Genomic DNA, 15,606 nt, shown 5'->3' on the forward strand with positions numbered 1-15,606 from the left:
CTGGGCACCACTGGAAAGAGTCTGGCACCATCCTCTGACACCCCTGGGAGATCTTTGTATGGATTTATATGAACTGGCAGTTTTGTTGTCCCTGTGAAGGCTCTCCCAGACCTCTGAGCAGCCCTGTTCTCTTTCTGTACAGTTTCCCGTCCTGCTTCCACCCTTTTAAGTGTTACCTGTAAAATCTGAGGTGCAGATTCTACATAAAATTCAGGTTTTTCCTCTTTGTTGCTTGCTTCTGAATAGTCATCACTAATAGTGACTTGGAAGTTTGTCCCCTTTTATTTTTCATATGTATTAGTATTTAATGCAGGACCAACTCTTGCAGAACCCCCCTCAATGACTTTTCATTGGCTCCAGGAGTTAGACTTGATGATCCTTGTGGGTCCCTTCCAACTCAGAATATTCCATGATTCTGTGATCCTCTGATCTCAGCTGGGATTGGGTTTTCTTTTGTTTTGATAAATACAAAGTGTTAAATTTAATTTCACTTAACTTACCTTAATGGGTTTATAATGCTTTTGTCAGTTTTCTGGGCTTTGGGGAAGTTTATTAACCTACACCTAAGGGGAAGGCAGTCTGTGGATAGATCCAGGAGCAGCACTCATCCCACTGTTGGTGTCGCTGCGTTGTGAGGAAAGCAGAGGGTGGCATTTTTATTTGCTGGGGCAGCAGATTCCCATTTCCAGGATCTCATCCATGGCCAGGCGGGTTCAGGCAGGTTTATGTTCCATGGATGCTGCTGGAATATTTAAATGACTGTCCTGTGTGAAATGTTCCTGGACTGTGGTATTTACTCCGCTCTCATTCCTTAGGAGCCTCCTGGTGATCCATCGCAACAGGAGGCAAAACAGAGGTACCAATGAGACAATTGAATTTTGGTCTTGCATCTAATAATAATTTTTAACCATTTACTCTGGGGTTTTTTGAGTATTTAATTTCTTTGGAAGACTCCCCCTCATTTGTTTTGTTGTTGGAAAAAACACCTTGGCTCTTCAAGGTTGGGAAGAGTTCGTGGTACAAATCTTGAAGGCTGGCACAGCTCCTCTCAAACTGCTGCTTTGTCCGAGTGACCACTTTGGGTTTGGCTCCGTTACTGCAGCAGGAACAGCCTTTCCTAGCTGGTTTGGTTTTTCTGGGATAGCTGTTGCAGTTAAAACTATGAAACAAAATGCTTTGTGTGGGAACAGTGTTTAGTATTTGTGCTCAGGGGAACGCTGAAAACAAATGTTTGAAGAGCTGACTTGGCACACAGTCCAAGTTTGCATTGACTGAAATGCATAAACTAGAATTGCAGATAGTCAAATATTGCAAATATATGAAGACTTAGTGAAAAATGCCAAATACATAATGAGGTTTGGGTTTGTCTTGCCATTGGAAGGACTATTCCTTGTGCCTGCTTTACCATACACTGCCTTGGGATGAATTCCACATGGAACTGAACACAGGATCCAAAGTGGGTAGTCTCTGAGGTGTAATCATAAGCAGTAAGAAGGTGTAAGTATTAAATTCCATCTTGATTTCTTGGAAGACATTGCCAGCTGTGTAACTTCAATGTACATAGAAGTGCCTGTGAGAGGAAAAGCTGTAAAAGAAATCATGTAACTATGAGGTTTTAAGTGATCTTCCATGAATCAAAAGTGTTCTGTAGTTTGCTGTTCTGTACATGTTATTTTAGGTACTTGAAATCCCACTTTTAATGTGTGGTCCATTTTCCCTTACAGGGAAGCAGAGATAAGAAATACTATTTTAGCCCAAGTTCTTGATCAAGCAGCCCGTGCAAGATGTGAGTATCCAAGTAACTTTCTAATCAAAATTTCTCACCTAGTGGACTCCAGTGCTGCTCAAATCCAGCAGGTGCTTGTATGGAAGCCAGACTAGAAAAATACTGTTGTTGCTGAGAAGATAAAACTTGCAGCAATATCAGTGATTGGAGGGGAGGGTTTAACTGACATCTGAATAATGTTAATCAATTATTTTTTTTTAATTAATAATAGGAATTTTAGGGAAAGTAAAAATTGGTTAATCTAATAATGAACAAATACTTTAAAGTAAGAAATGTAACTGCCTTGTGTCTGGCATAAGTGAAAATGCTTTTTTCAATTTCTTTCATAACCCTGGCATGAAGGAGACGATTTCAAAGGGACATTTGTCACTTTTTAGTTATTTGGTGAAGGTATTTGAGAGTGTTTTAAACCCAAATGAGCAGAGCCTGTTTTTGTTGCAGTAAGCAATTTAGCACTTGTGAAACCAGACAAAGCAAAAGCAGTAGAGAATTATCTTATACAGATGGCAAGATTTGGACAGCTAGCTGGAAAGGTGAGTATCTTTTCCCAGTTCTTTCTCACATATATTCATTTTCAAACCCAATTCACTCTAAAAAGAAAAAACGATGTTTCTCATAGCTGTAAATTAAATAACTGAAAAGGCAATTGAGAGCTTTTAAATATTATTATATAATTCCATCAAAAACCTTTCATAAGAAAGGAAATTGCGATTCATTGTTTTTTGATACTAAGCATTTCTCAGTGTTTGTACAGCTGGTCTTTCACTCTCCTAGGTATCAGAACAAGGTTTGATAGAAATACTTGAAAAAGTGAGTCAGCAAACAGAAAAGAAAACAACAGTGAAGGTAAGCTCTCTTTCCTAAATGTGATGTTGTTACAAAACAGCAGAAAAATAGCAGATACTGGACCAGTTTGGTTCAGGGCAGAACTTGGTATTTCCACCTCTCTGCCCTGCACTGGTGAGTGCTGGGATGGAATCAGAGCAGGAACATCTGAGCTGGGGTGTGACACTGGCAGCCCCACGGGGAGAGGAGGGATGGGGGATGTTCTGCTCCAGGTAGTGCACTGTCAAATGCAGAGTGGGAAAGGCTCATGCCAGCCTGGAATTACTGTGACCCCTCAATTTTCACCTTACCTGTTTCATTTTAGTTCAACAGAAGGAGAGTACTGGATTCTGATGAAGAGGACGATTACTGATACCACTGTAAGGCTGCCAAACGAACGCCTGGAGAAGGGCAACGTGCTGGTATCAGGCAGAACGCAAGACCTGAACGTGTTTACGCTTCTTCACTTTTTTTTTTTATTATTATTATTATTATAAAAGGCCAACAAATGAACTTGTAAAATAAATTTGAGAAGGGGGATTTTATAACTTAAATTTTTGTAGTCTCAGAGTCTCGAGCAGTGCAAGGTTCCCCACTTCATGAGCTTCATGAGCATGAATGTTTTGTTGCCCCTTACTCAGTGTGTAAGCTCTGCTTTCAGCCACTGCACACACTTAACTTGCTGCTGGTGGAGATACCAAACATAGCAGGAGCCAAGTGAGAAGCTGGGAACAGCCACCCTCCAGGAGTTTAAAATCTTGCCTCCAAGTCCCAGAAGTGTTAGAAAGGAGATTTCCTGAGCCCCTGAAGGACCCCTGTCGAGCCATTCAATGGCTCTCAACTCCTTAGTAGAAATTTAAAAATAAAGTGAAGGCATCAAATACTGTTTGGATCAGGGGACTCCATATCAGGCAGTCTGTGTAAAGAAATGGTAACAGCAAACAGCTGAACCACTGCTCTGTGAAGTTATTGGGCTATCTCCAAAAAAGCAAGTTAACTGTGTAACAGCACTGTTCAGACACTTGGTATCATATGTTCTTAAAACTACCTCCACTTTTATCAAATGGCTGGAGTGTTTCTTACTGGAAAAAAAAAAAAGACCATTTTCCTAAACTTTCTGCAACTCCTGCATGCATAAATTAAAACTGAACTTGTGCTACACCTTTATTCAAAAATATGGTTATGGAAGTTAGTAGGATAAATACTGTAATGTGTTGATAAACACTCTACCACCACAGACCCCTTATCTGACATAACAGGATCATGTATGATTCCACCTGCAGTGTTTTTTGGAACAGAATAAAATTATTTCAAGTGAGCACTAGTGGGTGTTTTTCATCTTGTGTGAATGTGGTTAAAAAAAGTATTAAGCAGTTGTTATTTTTGTTTCATTCAGACTAGATCTGGAATTTTTCTTGAATATCAAGGTTATTCTTACAGGTAAGGACAAGTGACTTACTCTGGGTCATCTACAGTGTCACAAGAGGGAAGAAAACCTGGTTTGTCTCTTTCCTTTCAGGTCTTTTGGCTTGTAAGAGCTGAACATCCATCCTTTTTTTTTTTTAATGTGAATGTAGAGCTGGAAAAGGAGGTTATATGAAAATGTTCAATCTCACTAACAATTATATTTTGTACACCTCTGTGCCATAAATCCAAAACCACACAACCTAATAATCTGTGAATGTGGGAGGGAAGAAAATCATATTGAACTGAAGAGTAAATTCCAGGAGATCCTTTCATTTACAACTGGATACAAGGTAAAGTCTCCAAATGCCTAAAAAAACCAAGCAAGGAAATCTGCACAACAGATCAATGCTTGGACAAAAGGACTCAAAGAAAACAGCATTTTTCAAGAGTTATTTTACTAGTTTTTGCTTTCTATCATTTGGCACAAATCCAAGGCACATCAGAAAATCATATGAACTCATAAATTATTAGAAAAATAAACACATTACCATCAAATCCAAATGTCATTTGACATTTTAACTCTTAGATTAAAAAGTTATTTGAAAAACCCATCAGTCTGTCTTCCAGCTTTGTACTTTGCCAGGCAGGTTACTAATACCACAGTTAAAAGAAAATTATCCATACAAATAGTTTGGAAATAGAAATAAAAGGCAAGCTGGATGTGATGAGCCAAGAATAAAAAATCCTGCACTGTCAAACCTGGCTTGTGCTATTTACACATAACTGAACAGTGGAAAATGAAGTTGAAATCTAAGCAGCCACCTCATAGTTCCCTGTGATCACCTCAGGGAATGGGGTGGGATTTGGCCTATTCCAACCAAAGCTCACTGATGAGAGAAGTACCTTTCATATGGGAATGTCACCTTTTTAAGAGCAGTCCAGAGCAGGCTCCAAAGCAGTTCTGTCTGCAGATGTTGCCCAGGTTCAGAATCATGAACAGTGGTGCATTTTGGCATTACTTGCTTTAGAGGAAGGGAAAACCCAACTATTTTGTGTGTCCCTACACGCTTCTGCATTGTTTTTTATTAGGCTGTGAACAGCCAAGTCCAAAGTTCAGCTTTGTCAAGGGCTCTCTACTTTTTCCCCAGTATTTTGGCTCCTGTGTAGGAACTTGATGCTGCAGCTCTAATACAGGGGAGCATTGCCAAGGAATCAGCAAGGATTGCATCCCTTCACATTAATAATGCAGTGCTGCAGATGTTATGCACTATTGTCTGCCCAGCTACTGAACTATACAGAAATATATACTATAATGGTTTGTAACATTACAATAAAAATAGAGACATTTCAGTTATCTCTGGCAATAAATACCTTGTTATCCAATATATCTTTTTATATATATATATATAAATATATTCTCAATGTAGTGATAAAAACTGAAAAATGCAAAAATTATTCAAAGACTTTTAAAACAAAGTGGGTGGCTGAAAAATACAATACAGGGTTTCATTTGGTTTACTGTTACATAGAATTTTTTAATAAGTGCTAAGTAGGATAGGAAAGTAATTCTGCTGTCTACATCTTGGTATGTCCCTGTTTGTGAGATCAGTAATGATCTGGCTGTTAGTTACCTCCACCATAAACAGGAGTCAGTCTTCAAAGTGCTAAAACATTCAGTTTGTGCTGCAGAGCTGTCCTGTCCTCTGCTCTGAGCACAGGCCTGCGAGTGGCACTGATGTCTCTGACACACAGTGAAAGGTTAACAAAACTCACACCACCGAGTTCCTCAGCTTTTGGCATCAAATTCAGTGATCTGAAATGGAGTCCTCACAGCAGTCTTGTGACTGAGAAACACCCAGACTTCCAGGGCTGGATGAACCGCTGTCACTGCCATCCTCTGCTGGAAGGGGCACGTTAACCGTGTGTCTCCGCTGCATTAACTTGCTCCTGTGAGGAACTTCCATCGTGTCATCGTGTTCCACAAACTCACCACTGCTTCCCCTGTCCACACCCTCAACTCTGCTCTGGGCCAGCGTTCCCACAGACTTTAACTTGGTTTTATCAAAGCTTTTAATAGCCATCTGTGAGGAGAGAGGAAGGGGATGTGAAGAGCATTACCTACTTTCTTCATTACAAAGAAGTAAAATGAATATGGTGTTATAATTATCACATCAATTGCATGGTATTCTTTATACTGAGATTGCAGCAAAGGATTAAAAATGGCAGGCTTTGTAGGAGAGTAATTATACTTTGGTTATATATGAAAAAATAAGAAGAGGCCACATCAGTACCAGAACTGAAAACAGAACAGGCATTCCAAAACTTATTTTCACTGCAGTATCCCAACATCATCCTAACTCTTCTAAACACCTTTGGTAATGCAAGTCTCAAGGTACCTGAAATTAACAGCCCTTTCTTTTACTATTAAGAAACATGGAAGTAGCAATACAGACACGGTCAACCAGGCACTGCTGAAGGTAAAGGCAAAATTTCCCTGCTTCCAGTTGTTACTGGTGAGGGAAGAGACACCCACTCTTCCCCCTTCTCCCTTAATGCCTCTTTTTGGTCATTCCAACTACTGTATCTTCCATTTCCACACCTGCTCCTGATTTTTCCTTTACAGAGGGGGTGGCTCTCCTTGATTACTGGCACAACTGAGAGCTGTGTGGCTCGTGAATTCATTGTACAGCCACAGCTGTATGAACTCACCACAGCACATGGCTGAAGAGCTGTGTTTCATGGTCACATATTAGTTTTTTGACACCTGTGTAATGACATGACACACTGTATTCAGTGAGCCACAGTTATAAAATCTAAATCCCATGTTTAATTAAGTAGTGGAATATTATCATTAATACAATAAATAAAAAATATTACAGCTTTATAGCATTAATTTGGCGTTCTCGAGGCTCTCTGCAAATGTTCAGTCTGCTAGGGGCTCTATGAAATAGAACAGTATCCCATTTTCTAGATGGACATGAGCAGCAGAGCCTGCATTTCCAAGGCTGTGTCAATCTAAAGATGGGCAGCTGCTGGACCAACCTGGTCAAACCTGCTTTGTTTTGGACAGGTTAGTTTTTCTCTTGATTTAAGAGTGCTGACATGGTTCAGCAGAAGGTGCAACAAGAGCCAAAGGCAGTGTAAGGAGGAAGAGGGAGCACATGCTCTGGGTGAAGGGCAGCATCCAGCAGTCAGGTTGGTGTGGGGTGCCAGCACACCCCCCAGCAGAGATGGATCTATCACATATATTTGTGTCACAGCTGACAATGCAACATGCACTTTGCTGTCACCCTTGCAGGCAGTCTCCTCCTCTTACAAGCAGATTTATGCAAGCCCTGATTTTAATCTACTGAAAAATGTGTCTCTCGCCAAAAGCATCCCTGCTTGGCTACAGCTCCTACAACGTGCATCGTTTTTCAGTCCTAGGTTTTGCTGTAATGACACAGAAAACAAGAGATGAAGCCTGCAATAAGAGGCTTAGGAGGTTTAAAAGTAAGAATAAGGTGTTTAAGAGGTGTTATTGAAGAGCACCACTGAAGTTTGAACAACGATGAACCAGCAGCAATTTGGCAAACAGGTCAAGTGACTCAGCACCCATCACTAGTAAAGAAACTTTCCCCTTATATGTACCCATAGTAATAGAAAACAAACATATTTGCTATATTATACAAATAATTCAAGCAAGTATTTCCACTTACCTGGTGCAGTAACTGATAGTCAAAATTAGGGACACTTTTATCTCTTGTTATTGTTCTCCGTAAATGTTTTTCTCTAAAGAAAATTTTAAAGAAATGAAAGAGATTAAATGTCTTTACATAAGCCTTTCATAAAAGCCTCTATCACAGAAGCTCCACAAGGTGGAACTCTCTCACCAGAGACAGGCTGCTCCCTTACACCACCTTCCCTGTATTTTACTACAGAATAAATATTAACATTAAAAAATGTAACAGGCAAACCCCAACCAATGAGTGAACACTAACATTACATTTTTCAAGCTGTCTGGCTCTGAAACCCTTAAATGATGGTACACCAAGTATTAGTGCAAACCCAATTTTAAATACATTTTAAATACACTTGTAAGTGCTCCTTCAACTCCCAGTGAGCATTTCGTGCCCAGAACATCTGCCTGGGGATGTGAACGTGCAAGCCTTGGGGGATTAACATCCACTGTCACACCAGCATGTGATGTGTCACCATGACTGGCCCTCTCTGGGCTTTATTAGCAGCTGTATTTCTTGTTCATGTATGGGAAACAACAAACATACTCTGAGGAAGCTCCTCTGCTTACTTGTTAAATCTGTTAATTGATTGGACCAGTTGAAGTTGTCTGCTTATGGGATCATCGGCTTTCTCACAGGGCTTAGAATGCACTGGGGGTTTAAAAGAACAGGCAGCTAAAATTACAACTGAGTCACACTTAGGAATTAAAAAAAACACAGTTCTGAACGAAAAGTGGTCTCTTCTGACATTAGATTTTAAATTTTACAGTAAAACTGTAACAGTACTAACTTGAATCAGAGTGGCAATTTGACTTTGGAAATTTTAAAGCATTTTAATTCGCAGGAGTAAACATTCTTCATCAGATTAGCATGACTGGCCAAGCTTCTGCAGAGACTGTGAAGTTTTACAAACCTGAATTAACACACAGATGCCAAACATATCTTCAATTGTTCTTTTAAAACTATTCTCATAATATTTGAAAGAACTATCTCAATTTTAGGCATCATCACACTGTGATTAACTGTGGCTTTCCATTAACCAGACACTGACAATCTTTCCAAGGGTGGAATGCAAGAGTTATTTTGAAAACTCATGGATGCTGAAATGGGCACTCCTGCTCCTCATCTTCCTAGTTCCTGCTCTGCAGCCTCCCTGCCTGGCTCAGCACAAAACTTGTTATGTCCCTTGCCCCAGGTTAGTGAACTCTACCAGCTTCAAAATGCACCTGAAACACTTGTGAGCCAGCACAAGGGGAGCAGTGGATAACCCAGATGAGAGGGTGAGAGGGGAGGAGGGATGGTAACCCCTCTCTCCCGTGGCCATAAGGCACTGCAGCAGCTCAGCTGCACTGTCACTCTGTGCCACGTGTCCCTGCACACTGACTGAGGCTGTGCCACATCCTGCCACTGCTCAAAGTCCTCTGCAAACTGTGCTGAAAGGTTCAGACAGTTCCCTCTCTAGCTCTTATTTCTGTCCCAAAATATGAGAGACAGCAATGAATGAAGAGTCACTCCCTGACCTGCTTCAGGGCAAATTAAATGACAAAGTCATTTAAACCTGTTTTACTTTGCACTGAAATGCACAGTTAATACATGGTTAATTATATAATCTCAAATGTGGTGTGTTTTTTAACTTTAAATGCTTCTGTATGTGAAATTTGCACAGATACCTCAAAAAAGTGAAAACTAACTTTGCAGCAATGTCATGAATATAACACAAAGTCTGCTGCACTTACAGTATTCTAGGTGCTACCTATCATAAATATGCAAAATAATTTACAGTTCTTTAATCATATGTAAATCAATTACATTAAATATTTTATGTATTTGCATATGAATTCCTAAATCCCTTTTTATTCATACCAGTGGAAATATGACAGGTACCTTTTTTCCTTATCTTGACAGTAGCACGCTGCTCACTCTCCTTCTCTCCTTCTGCTGATGTGGGTACAGAGCTTGGTGCTGCTTCCAGCAACTTCATGATATTTGAGTTCTTCATTTTAAGAGTTTCCATATTTTTCACCATTATTAAAGAAAAACATCAGTACAATTTAGGATTTTAGTCTGTGCAGAGTGTGTCAATTAATTGCTGCCAAAATGAATGTAACACACATGAAAATATCTCATTATAAACATCAACCTGAAGTTGTATCATTTTGAGTAGGGGCAAAATCAGTGTTCCACCAGTTGCACTGTACCAGAGCGATGATTTAGTAGCCTTGACCTCTTATTTTAAACTATATAATTTATGGTTAAGCTAATTTCAGTTCAAACAGTAATATACATACTAAAATTGATTCAGTACAGAACTTAGTGGTCATTATGCTACATCTCAGGCTATTTAAGCATATAAAGAGAGGGACCATGCATCAAATCCCTTAAGGATGAAAAAATTCTGTATCATTTAATATTAGACAGAATGAGAATGTTATTGCTATTAATAAAAGGGAAGCTCACAGTTATCTATTGCAAGATAAAAGGTATGAAAAGGTTTGAAGGGCAGGTGGTGGTGGGTGGAAAAAGGAAGATTGCTGGCAGTGCAACTGATTAGTGAAAGGTGTTCATTTGCCAGCATTTCTTCTGCTCTCTCTGCCATTACATAATTTAATGTCATTTTTATTTACATGTGTGCTTTCACTCTTTCTAGACTCATCCTTTTTGCCTAGGATAACTTATTTTAGAAAGAGGTTTCATATAATCATTTGTACGTTGTACAATAAACAGGCATTTGAAGTCTTTGTACCGCACGTGATTGTTCAACACAGAAGTCTGGCAAACATTGTCCTGGCAAACACTTCTATTTGCTGCCTTTCCCCACGCTGTGCACGGGGAACTTTGGGGATGGAGGTGCCTGCACTCACGGGCTCAGCACAGTCTGCAGGGGTGCAGCTCCTGTCGTTCCTCAGGTGCGTCAGGGCCCCGTTCTGCAGGAGCAGCTCCACCAGGGCCTCCTTCCTCCCCACCACGGCCTCGTGCAGGGCTGTGTTGCCCTTGGCATTGGAAAGGTTCACAGAGGCTCCACGCTGGATGGACAGCAAAATGAAATCCCACTTAAAAAGGCAGGGTAGCACGGACTGGAGATGGCACATTGTTCTGTTTTCCTCTCCTTTCCCATGTAGGAACAAGGACAAGGCAGCACAGTCCTCTGCAGTCACCATAAGCCATCTGATCATATTATTTCCTCCTCCCTCATAACCACAACTTCCTGGATAAGCTCACTTCATTTTTGCATATATCTACTATACAGTCCAAGTTTAGGAGATACTTAAAACCCCCCCAAAACCACAATAAAAACTCCTATGGGATAGAATCATAAGCCAGAAAACCCAACACCTGCCACATAAAAGTTCCATAAAAACAGCTAACTGTACAATAGTAAGGTAATATTTATGTAATTAAAATCTGTGAAGGGAAGGCATTGAAAAGAGTGAGTTAACAAACCCTCTTTCTTTTTTCTCTGAGCAGTTTTGACAGAAAAAGGTCAAACTAAAAATACTGATCCTGAGTACTGGGTAAGCACAGATACCACATGAGAAATACCACTCTGAACATTCTGTTTTCAGTGATCTTACCTGTAACAACAGGGCAGTAGTCTCATAGTGGCCATTCAAGCATGCATAAATTAAAGGAGTATTTCCATATATATCCTTTTTGTTTTGTTTAGCATTGTAATCCATCAGACATTTTACCACCTATGGAAAGAAAAAACTTTTTAATTTAAGATACCAGCTAACCACAATCATGCAGTGAAAGCCCCCCCTACTTTTTTTAACCATTTTTCTGGAAATCTAGATTGAGAAAGGGATGGAAGAAAAAAGGATGGAGAAAACAAGTGTCACATTTGCCAAAGAGATGACAACCACAAACAACTGTTCCTATCAGATTAAATTTAACACGCACTTTTTAAAAAACCCAAAACTTAAGCAACTTCAAGAAAGGCCAGAAAATAAAACTCGAGTTATGGGGAAAATATACATAACCAATAACTAACCCAAAGATCAAAACCAAACTACCACAGCAGCAGTACCCATCAGACTTCTCCCAACTCATAAGAACGCTTGGAAGGAGTTCTTTATGTTGTTAATATCCCATGAACTAACCTTCATTAACCTACAAGTGCAAGTTGTGTTCTTGTTTTTTCTTGCTTCCCTAGTGCTTTTGTCTTCCCATCATCTTCACAGTTCTTTTTTCCTCCTGCAGTCCTCAGCTCCTTATTCTTATAACCCTAGTTTTCCACTTTTCTGCATCTTCCCATTTGCTTGTCTGACCCTGCTTTTTCAGGACTGTTATTCTTCCCCTCTCACTTATTCTTCCTCCTGTATTAAAACCCTACCCTCAGTGAGGGACGAGGTTATCTGCTACCCTCAGAGCTCAAACTGGCTCATGAGTCGAAAACACAGCAAATATTTAATACTGTGGCTACTGAAGATACCAAGAGGTGCACATAACCTCCTTGAAGAGAAGGTATTGAGGAACATACACAGGAAGATTCAGCTGCATAAGACATTTTTAAAGTGTCTGAAGTATGACAGTAGCTTTTGGCAGCACTTGCATTAAACCAGTATTTCAGATCATTTAGTAAGAAAAGGTGTCTACTGAAACAGTTTCAGCTGAAAGATCCCCTTTCCACCTGGAGATTTTAGACACTGAAAGGAAAAGCAGAATCCCGAACTAATTTTCTCTGTTACTGGTTTAGTCTTGTTGATAATTTCCCACGGCAGCTTTTTTGCTGGTGACTAAGCGTCCAACAGCTTTATTTAGAGGACGAGTTACCTGGAAGTGCCCTTTCTGGCAGGCCAGGTGAAGAGGAGCTGCGTGTTTTGCGTTCTTGGCACTGACACTGGCCCCGTGTTTCAGCAGGAGCGAGACGAGCTCGGAGCGCCCGTGCAGCGCTGCCATGTGCAGCGGGGTAAAACCATCCTGGTTGGAAACGTTCACTCCCAGCCCACTGGCAGAGATCCTGGAAAATTTCTGTTGAGGAAAAGACACCACGAAACTATAAAAACAATCATGCTACTTTCTGTTTAACCAAAGAGCAGCCAAATACCTGCTAAGCTTATACAAACCAGGGAGATGGATGTTACAAGAACTTCTGCTACAGAGCCTAACTTGAGGACTCCAGGAAAAGTCAGCAAACCAGAGCAGCTGGGTGGTATTTTTGAACAGAACAATGTTATTGTTCTCTCTTTTCTTCCAACATGATAACTTCATAGACAGAAACTCCAGGAAAAGTATTCATGATATTAAAAAGAGACTAAAGCAGCACAGGTTGAGAAGAAGTAAAACTCACAGGTTTTTATACAGCTGTTAGGATGTTCATACTGGATATTAGTCAGTTTTAATGAGTTACTTTCATTTATACAGACATTTATGCTATTCAAGACAGACACTACACACCTGTTTTACTGCTACATGAAGCTTGAGGTAATAAGGATAAAAACTAAAATTAATTTTACTCATCTGGAAGCAATACTGGCCCAGAGAGCAGATTCCCCCAGGGAGTCAAGATAAGGAAACTATGTACAAGACAGCTTACACAGCAGTACAGAACACCTTCTTTCACTCCTCTCACAAACTGTGGGTGCCTGACATTATAGTGCTGGACAGTCATTCTGCCTGTCCTCAGTGTGCTTTTCAGTGTGTGCTGCCCAACACAGGGGGTTAAGATTAGTTAACAAGTTCCTTCTTCTCATTCAGCAGGCAAGTAAATTGCACTGCATATGCCATTCCTTCCCCTGTTAGCAATAAGATGAGCTTTATGGTCTCAAGCTCTGGCATCTTTAGCACATGATCTCTGTACTGAGGGCACATGGACACCCATTACCAGAGACTAAAGCACAGTGTGAATGTGAAGCAAGTAATTGGTTTTCTATTTCCAAGAAACTGGGATCATTCCTTGTGTAAAAAAAAGAGAAAAGACAAGAGTGTATTGTAAAGCCTGATTCTCTTCTACAGTCCATGATAAATAAGAGGGAAGGAAGTCTTTGCAACTGAAAACAAAGTCTTTGTAATTATATTTAATCTCTGAAGAGGTTTTAGATGTAGCCTGTAGGAAAGATGTCATGCAATTAAAAAAAGACTTTATCAGCATTACATTGATTACAGGATTAGCAGGTATTCCTTGCTAAACTGATTACTAAGGTAAGTAGTGTGACAGTTAGCAATGTAAACTACAAAAAAGAACCAGAGGCTCAGAAAAGCATTATTATTCAAAGTTGCCTACATATTCTAAAAGCAAACTGTTTAGCTTTCTCACTCCATTAGGTATTGAGCAAGTCTTTGAATACTGTTCCTGTATCCAAAATTTTCAACAGTGCAATTGAAAAAAGGAACAATTTCATGACACCAGATGAACTGTGAAGATCTGTATATAGCTAGTTTCTTTTTAAACAGAGATACAGAGGTGCTGGGCCATAGGAATGCTACTTTCCTGGAGCTAAAACTTACATTAAAAGAATATAAATTAATCTTTTTACTGAATGAATATTCCAACCTTTTGTGCTGGCCCACATTTTGAGCACTGGCATAATGGATGGCAGAATTCTGGTTTTGATGTACTGACTGTGTCATCCTCATCTTCCAAGTCTTCTTCCACCCATTCCAAGAGATAACGTACCTGGCATAAAAAGCAAGCCCTTCTTTATAGAGTCCAAAGATTCCACGTCCTAATAAATCTGCATATGTAGACAAGTAAGATTTCACAAACATACACTTGTGAATCTCTCAGGGAGATATACAGCCACCTCCTGGCATCAGCTGCCCACAGGCCAAATTAAATCAAATGTTACTGTTGACAAAGCAGTTAGAAAGTTCTCCAAGTACAGCAGTGAAGTGAATTATAAATTACTTCCTGCTGCCTAATCACAATTTTGGTGTTCACCCATTCTCAAACCCTCCAAATCCTTTTAGCTCAGATGATTTGTGCCATCTCATATCAATGTGAATTTTGTTTCATCTTTTGCTTTAAAGAACATAAGAAACAACAAGGACAATGACATTTAACTGACACCCAAAACTTTGCAGGGGCATTAACTTTTCTTAGGTCTGTGAATTCCCAGGAGCTGGACACTTTTTCTTCCATGTATGATGCCTCATGTTTGAGGGAGAGGCTCTTCAGTGAAGACAATCTCAGGACTCAGAGCATTCACATCCAATTTACAAACAGTGATGATTACTGCATGTTAATTTTACATTACATTTTAGGCAACAACAAAAAAAGCTGTTTATGAAATACCTTTTTACCTTGAAATGCATTAATCTACTGTTCACTAAAGACATCTCAGAATTAGCAGTGATTGTATTAAGTCTCTATTATTACACCACCCAGCAACGTTAAGCCTGACACCTACCCCGTGTATCATTCTGAGTTTGTAAGCTCAATGGGACAAATGTTTCAGGAACTCAAGACAGAAAGTGGGAATTAAATTGGTTTCATAATGCAAGGGACAGTCCATCAGCAGTCACTTTGCCTAGCTGCATGCCAAGGACTAACATCACGGCACAAGAAAGACCAGGGCACTCCTGTGTTTTGGTGAGATCTCCCAGAGCTCCTGCAGGTCCTCTGGGAAGTTCCCAGACACAGCAAGTTACAGGATTACACAGTGGGTGTGAAGCATGTCATCTTGTGAAGGGTTTTCCTTCTACTCTTTTTTTTTTTTAGCAGTTTTTAAGAGAGCTGTGAAAAGATGTATCATTGCCTTGTTACTGTGAAGGAAGATTGGTCCTTTGCCTCCCCACTGAACAGCAACAGCAAAATCGAGGAACCCCTTCTGCTGGAACTGAGACAGAGGCATCTTTGCTGGAGTTGTGGGCTGGGCTTGGTGTCACAGACCTGGGCCAAGCCAAGAGCTCTACAGTTCATAGTCAAGA

General features: G+C 40.1%; 2 protein-coding genes across 4 annotated transcripts in view; one reads left to right on the forward strand and one right to left on the reverse strand.

Moving 5' to 3' along the window:
• Nucleotides 1-3,932, forward strand: part of PDCD5 (programmed cell death 5) — a 6,039-nt gene extending 2,107 nt beyond the window's left edge. The window contains exons 2-6 of the mRNA XM_029965561.1: nt 816-856; nt 1,725-1,786; nt 2,228-2,319; nt 2,561-2,632; nt 2,937-3,932. Coding sequence (XP_029821421.1) covers nt 816-856; nt 1,725-1,786; nt 2,228-2,319; nt 2,561-2,632; nt 2,937-2,984 — 315 coding nt within the window. The 3' untranslated portion in view covers nt 2,985-3,932. The remainder of the gene's footprint in view (nt 1-815; nt 857-1,724; nt 1,787-2,227; nt 2,320-2,560; nt 2,633-2,936) is intronic.
• A 927-nt stretch (nt 3,933-4,859) lies between these two features.
• ANKRD27 (ankyrin repeat domain 27) overlaps nt 4,860-15,606 on the reverse strand; it is a 42,805-nt gene continuing 32,058 nt past the window's right edge. For 2 of the 3 annotated variants that reach the window (XM_029964781.1, XM_018086257.3), the window contains exons 22-29: nt 14,231-14,353; nt 12,511-12,708; nt 11,310-11,429; nt 10,599-10,760; nt 9,622-9,730; nt 8,307-8,388; nt 7,717-7,789; nt 4,860-6,099 (exon numbers count right to left, since the gene is read on the reverse strand). In XM_029964781.1, the coding sequence (XP_029820641.1) occupies nt 5,824-6,099; nt 7,717-7,789; nt 8,307-8,388; nt 9,622-9,730; nt 10,599-10,760; nt 11,310-11,429; nt 12,511-12,708; nt 14,231-14,353 (1,143 nt within the window). In that variant the 3' untranslated portion in view covers nt 4,860-5,823. The remainder of the gene's footprint in view (nt 6,100-7,716; nt 7,790-8,306; nt 8,389-9,621; nt 9,731-10,598; nt 10,761-11,309; nt 11,430-12,510; nt 12,709-14,230; nt 14,354-15,606) is intronic. The other variant, XM_018086263.3, reaches the window with a different exon arrangement.

This window comes from Manacus vitellinus, unplaced genomic scaffold (genome assembly GCF_001715985.3).
Source record: "Manacus vitellinus isolate BGI_N305 unplaced genomic scaffold, ASM171598v3 scaffold_10_pilon, whole genome shotgun sequence".
Classification (NCBI taxonomy): Eukaryota; Metazoa; Chordata; class Aves; order Passeriformes; family Pipridae; genus Manacus; species Manacus vitellinus.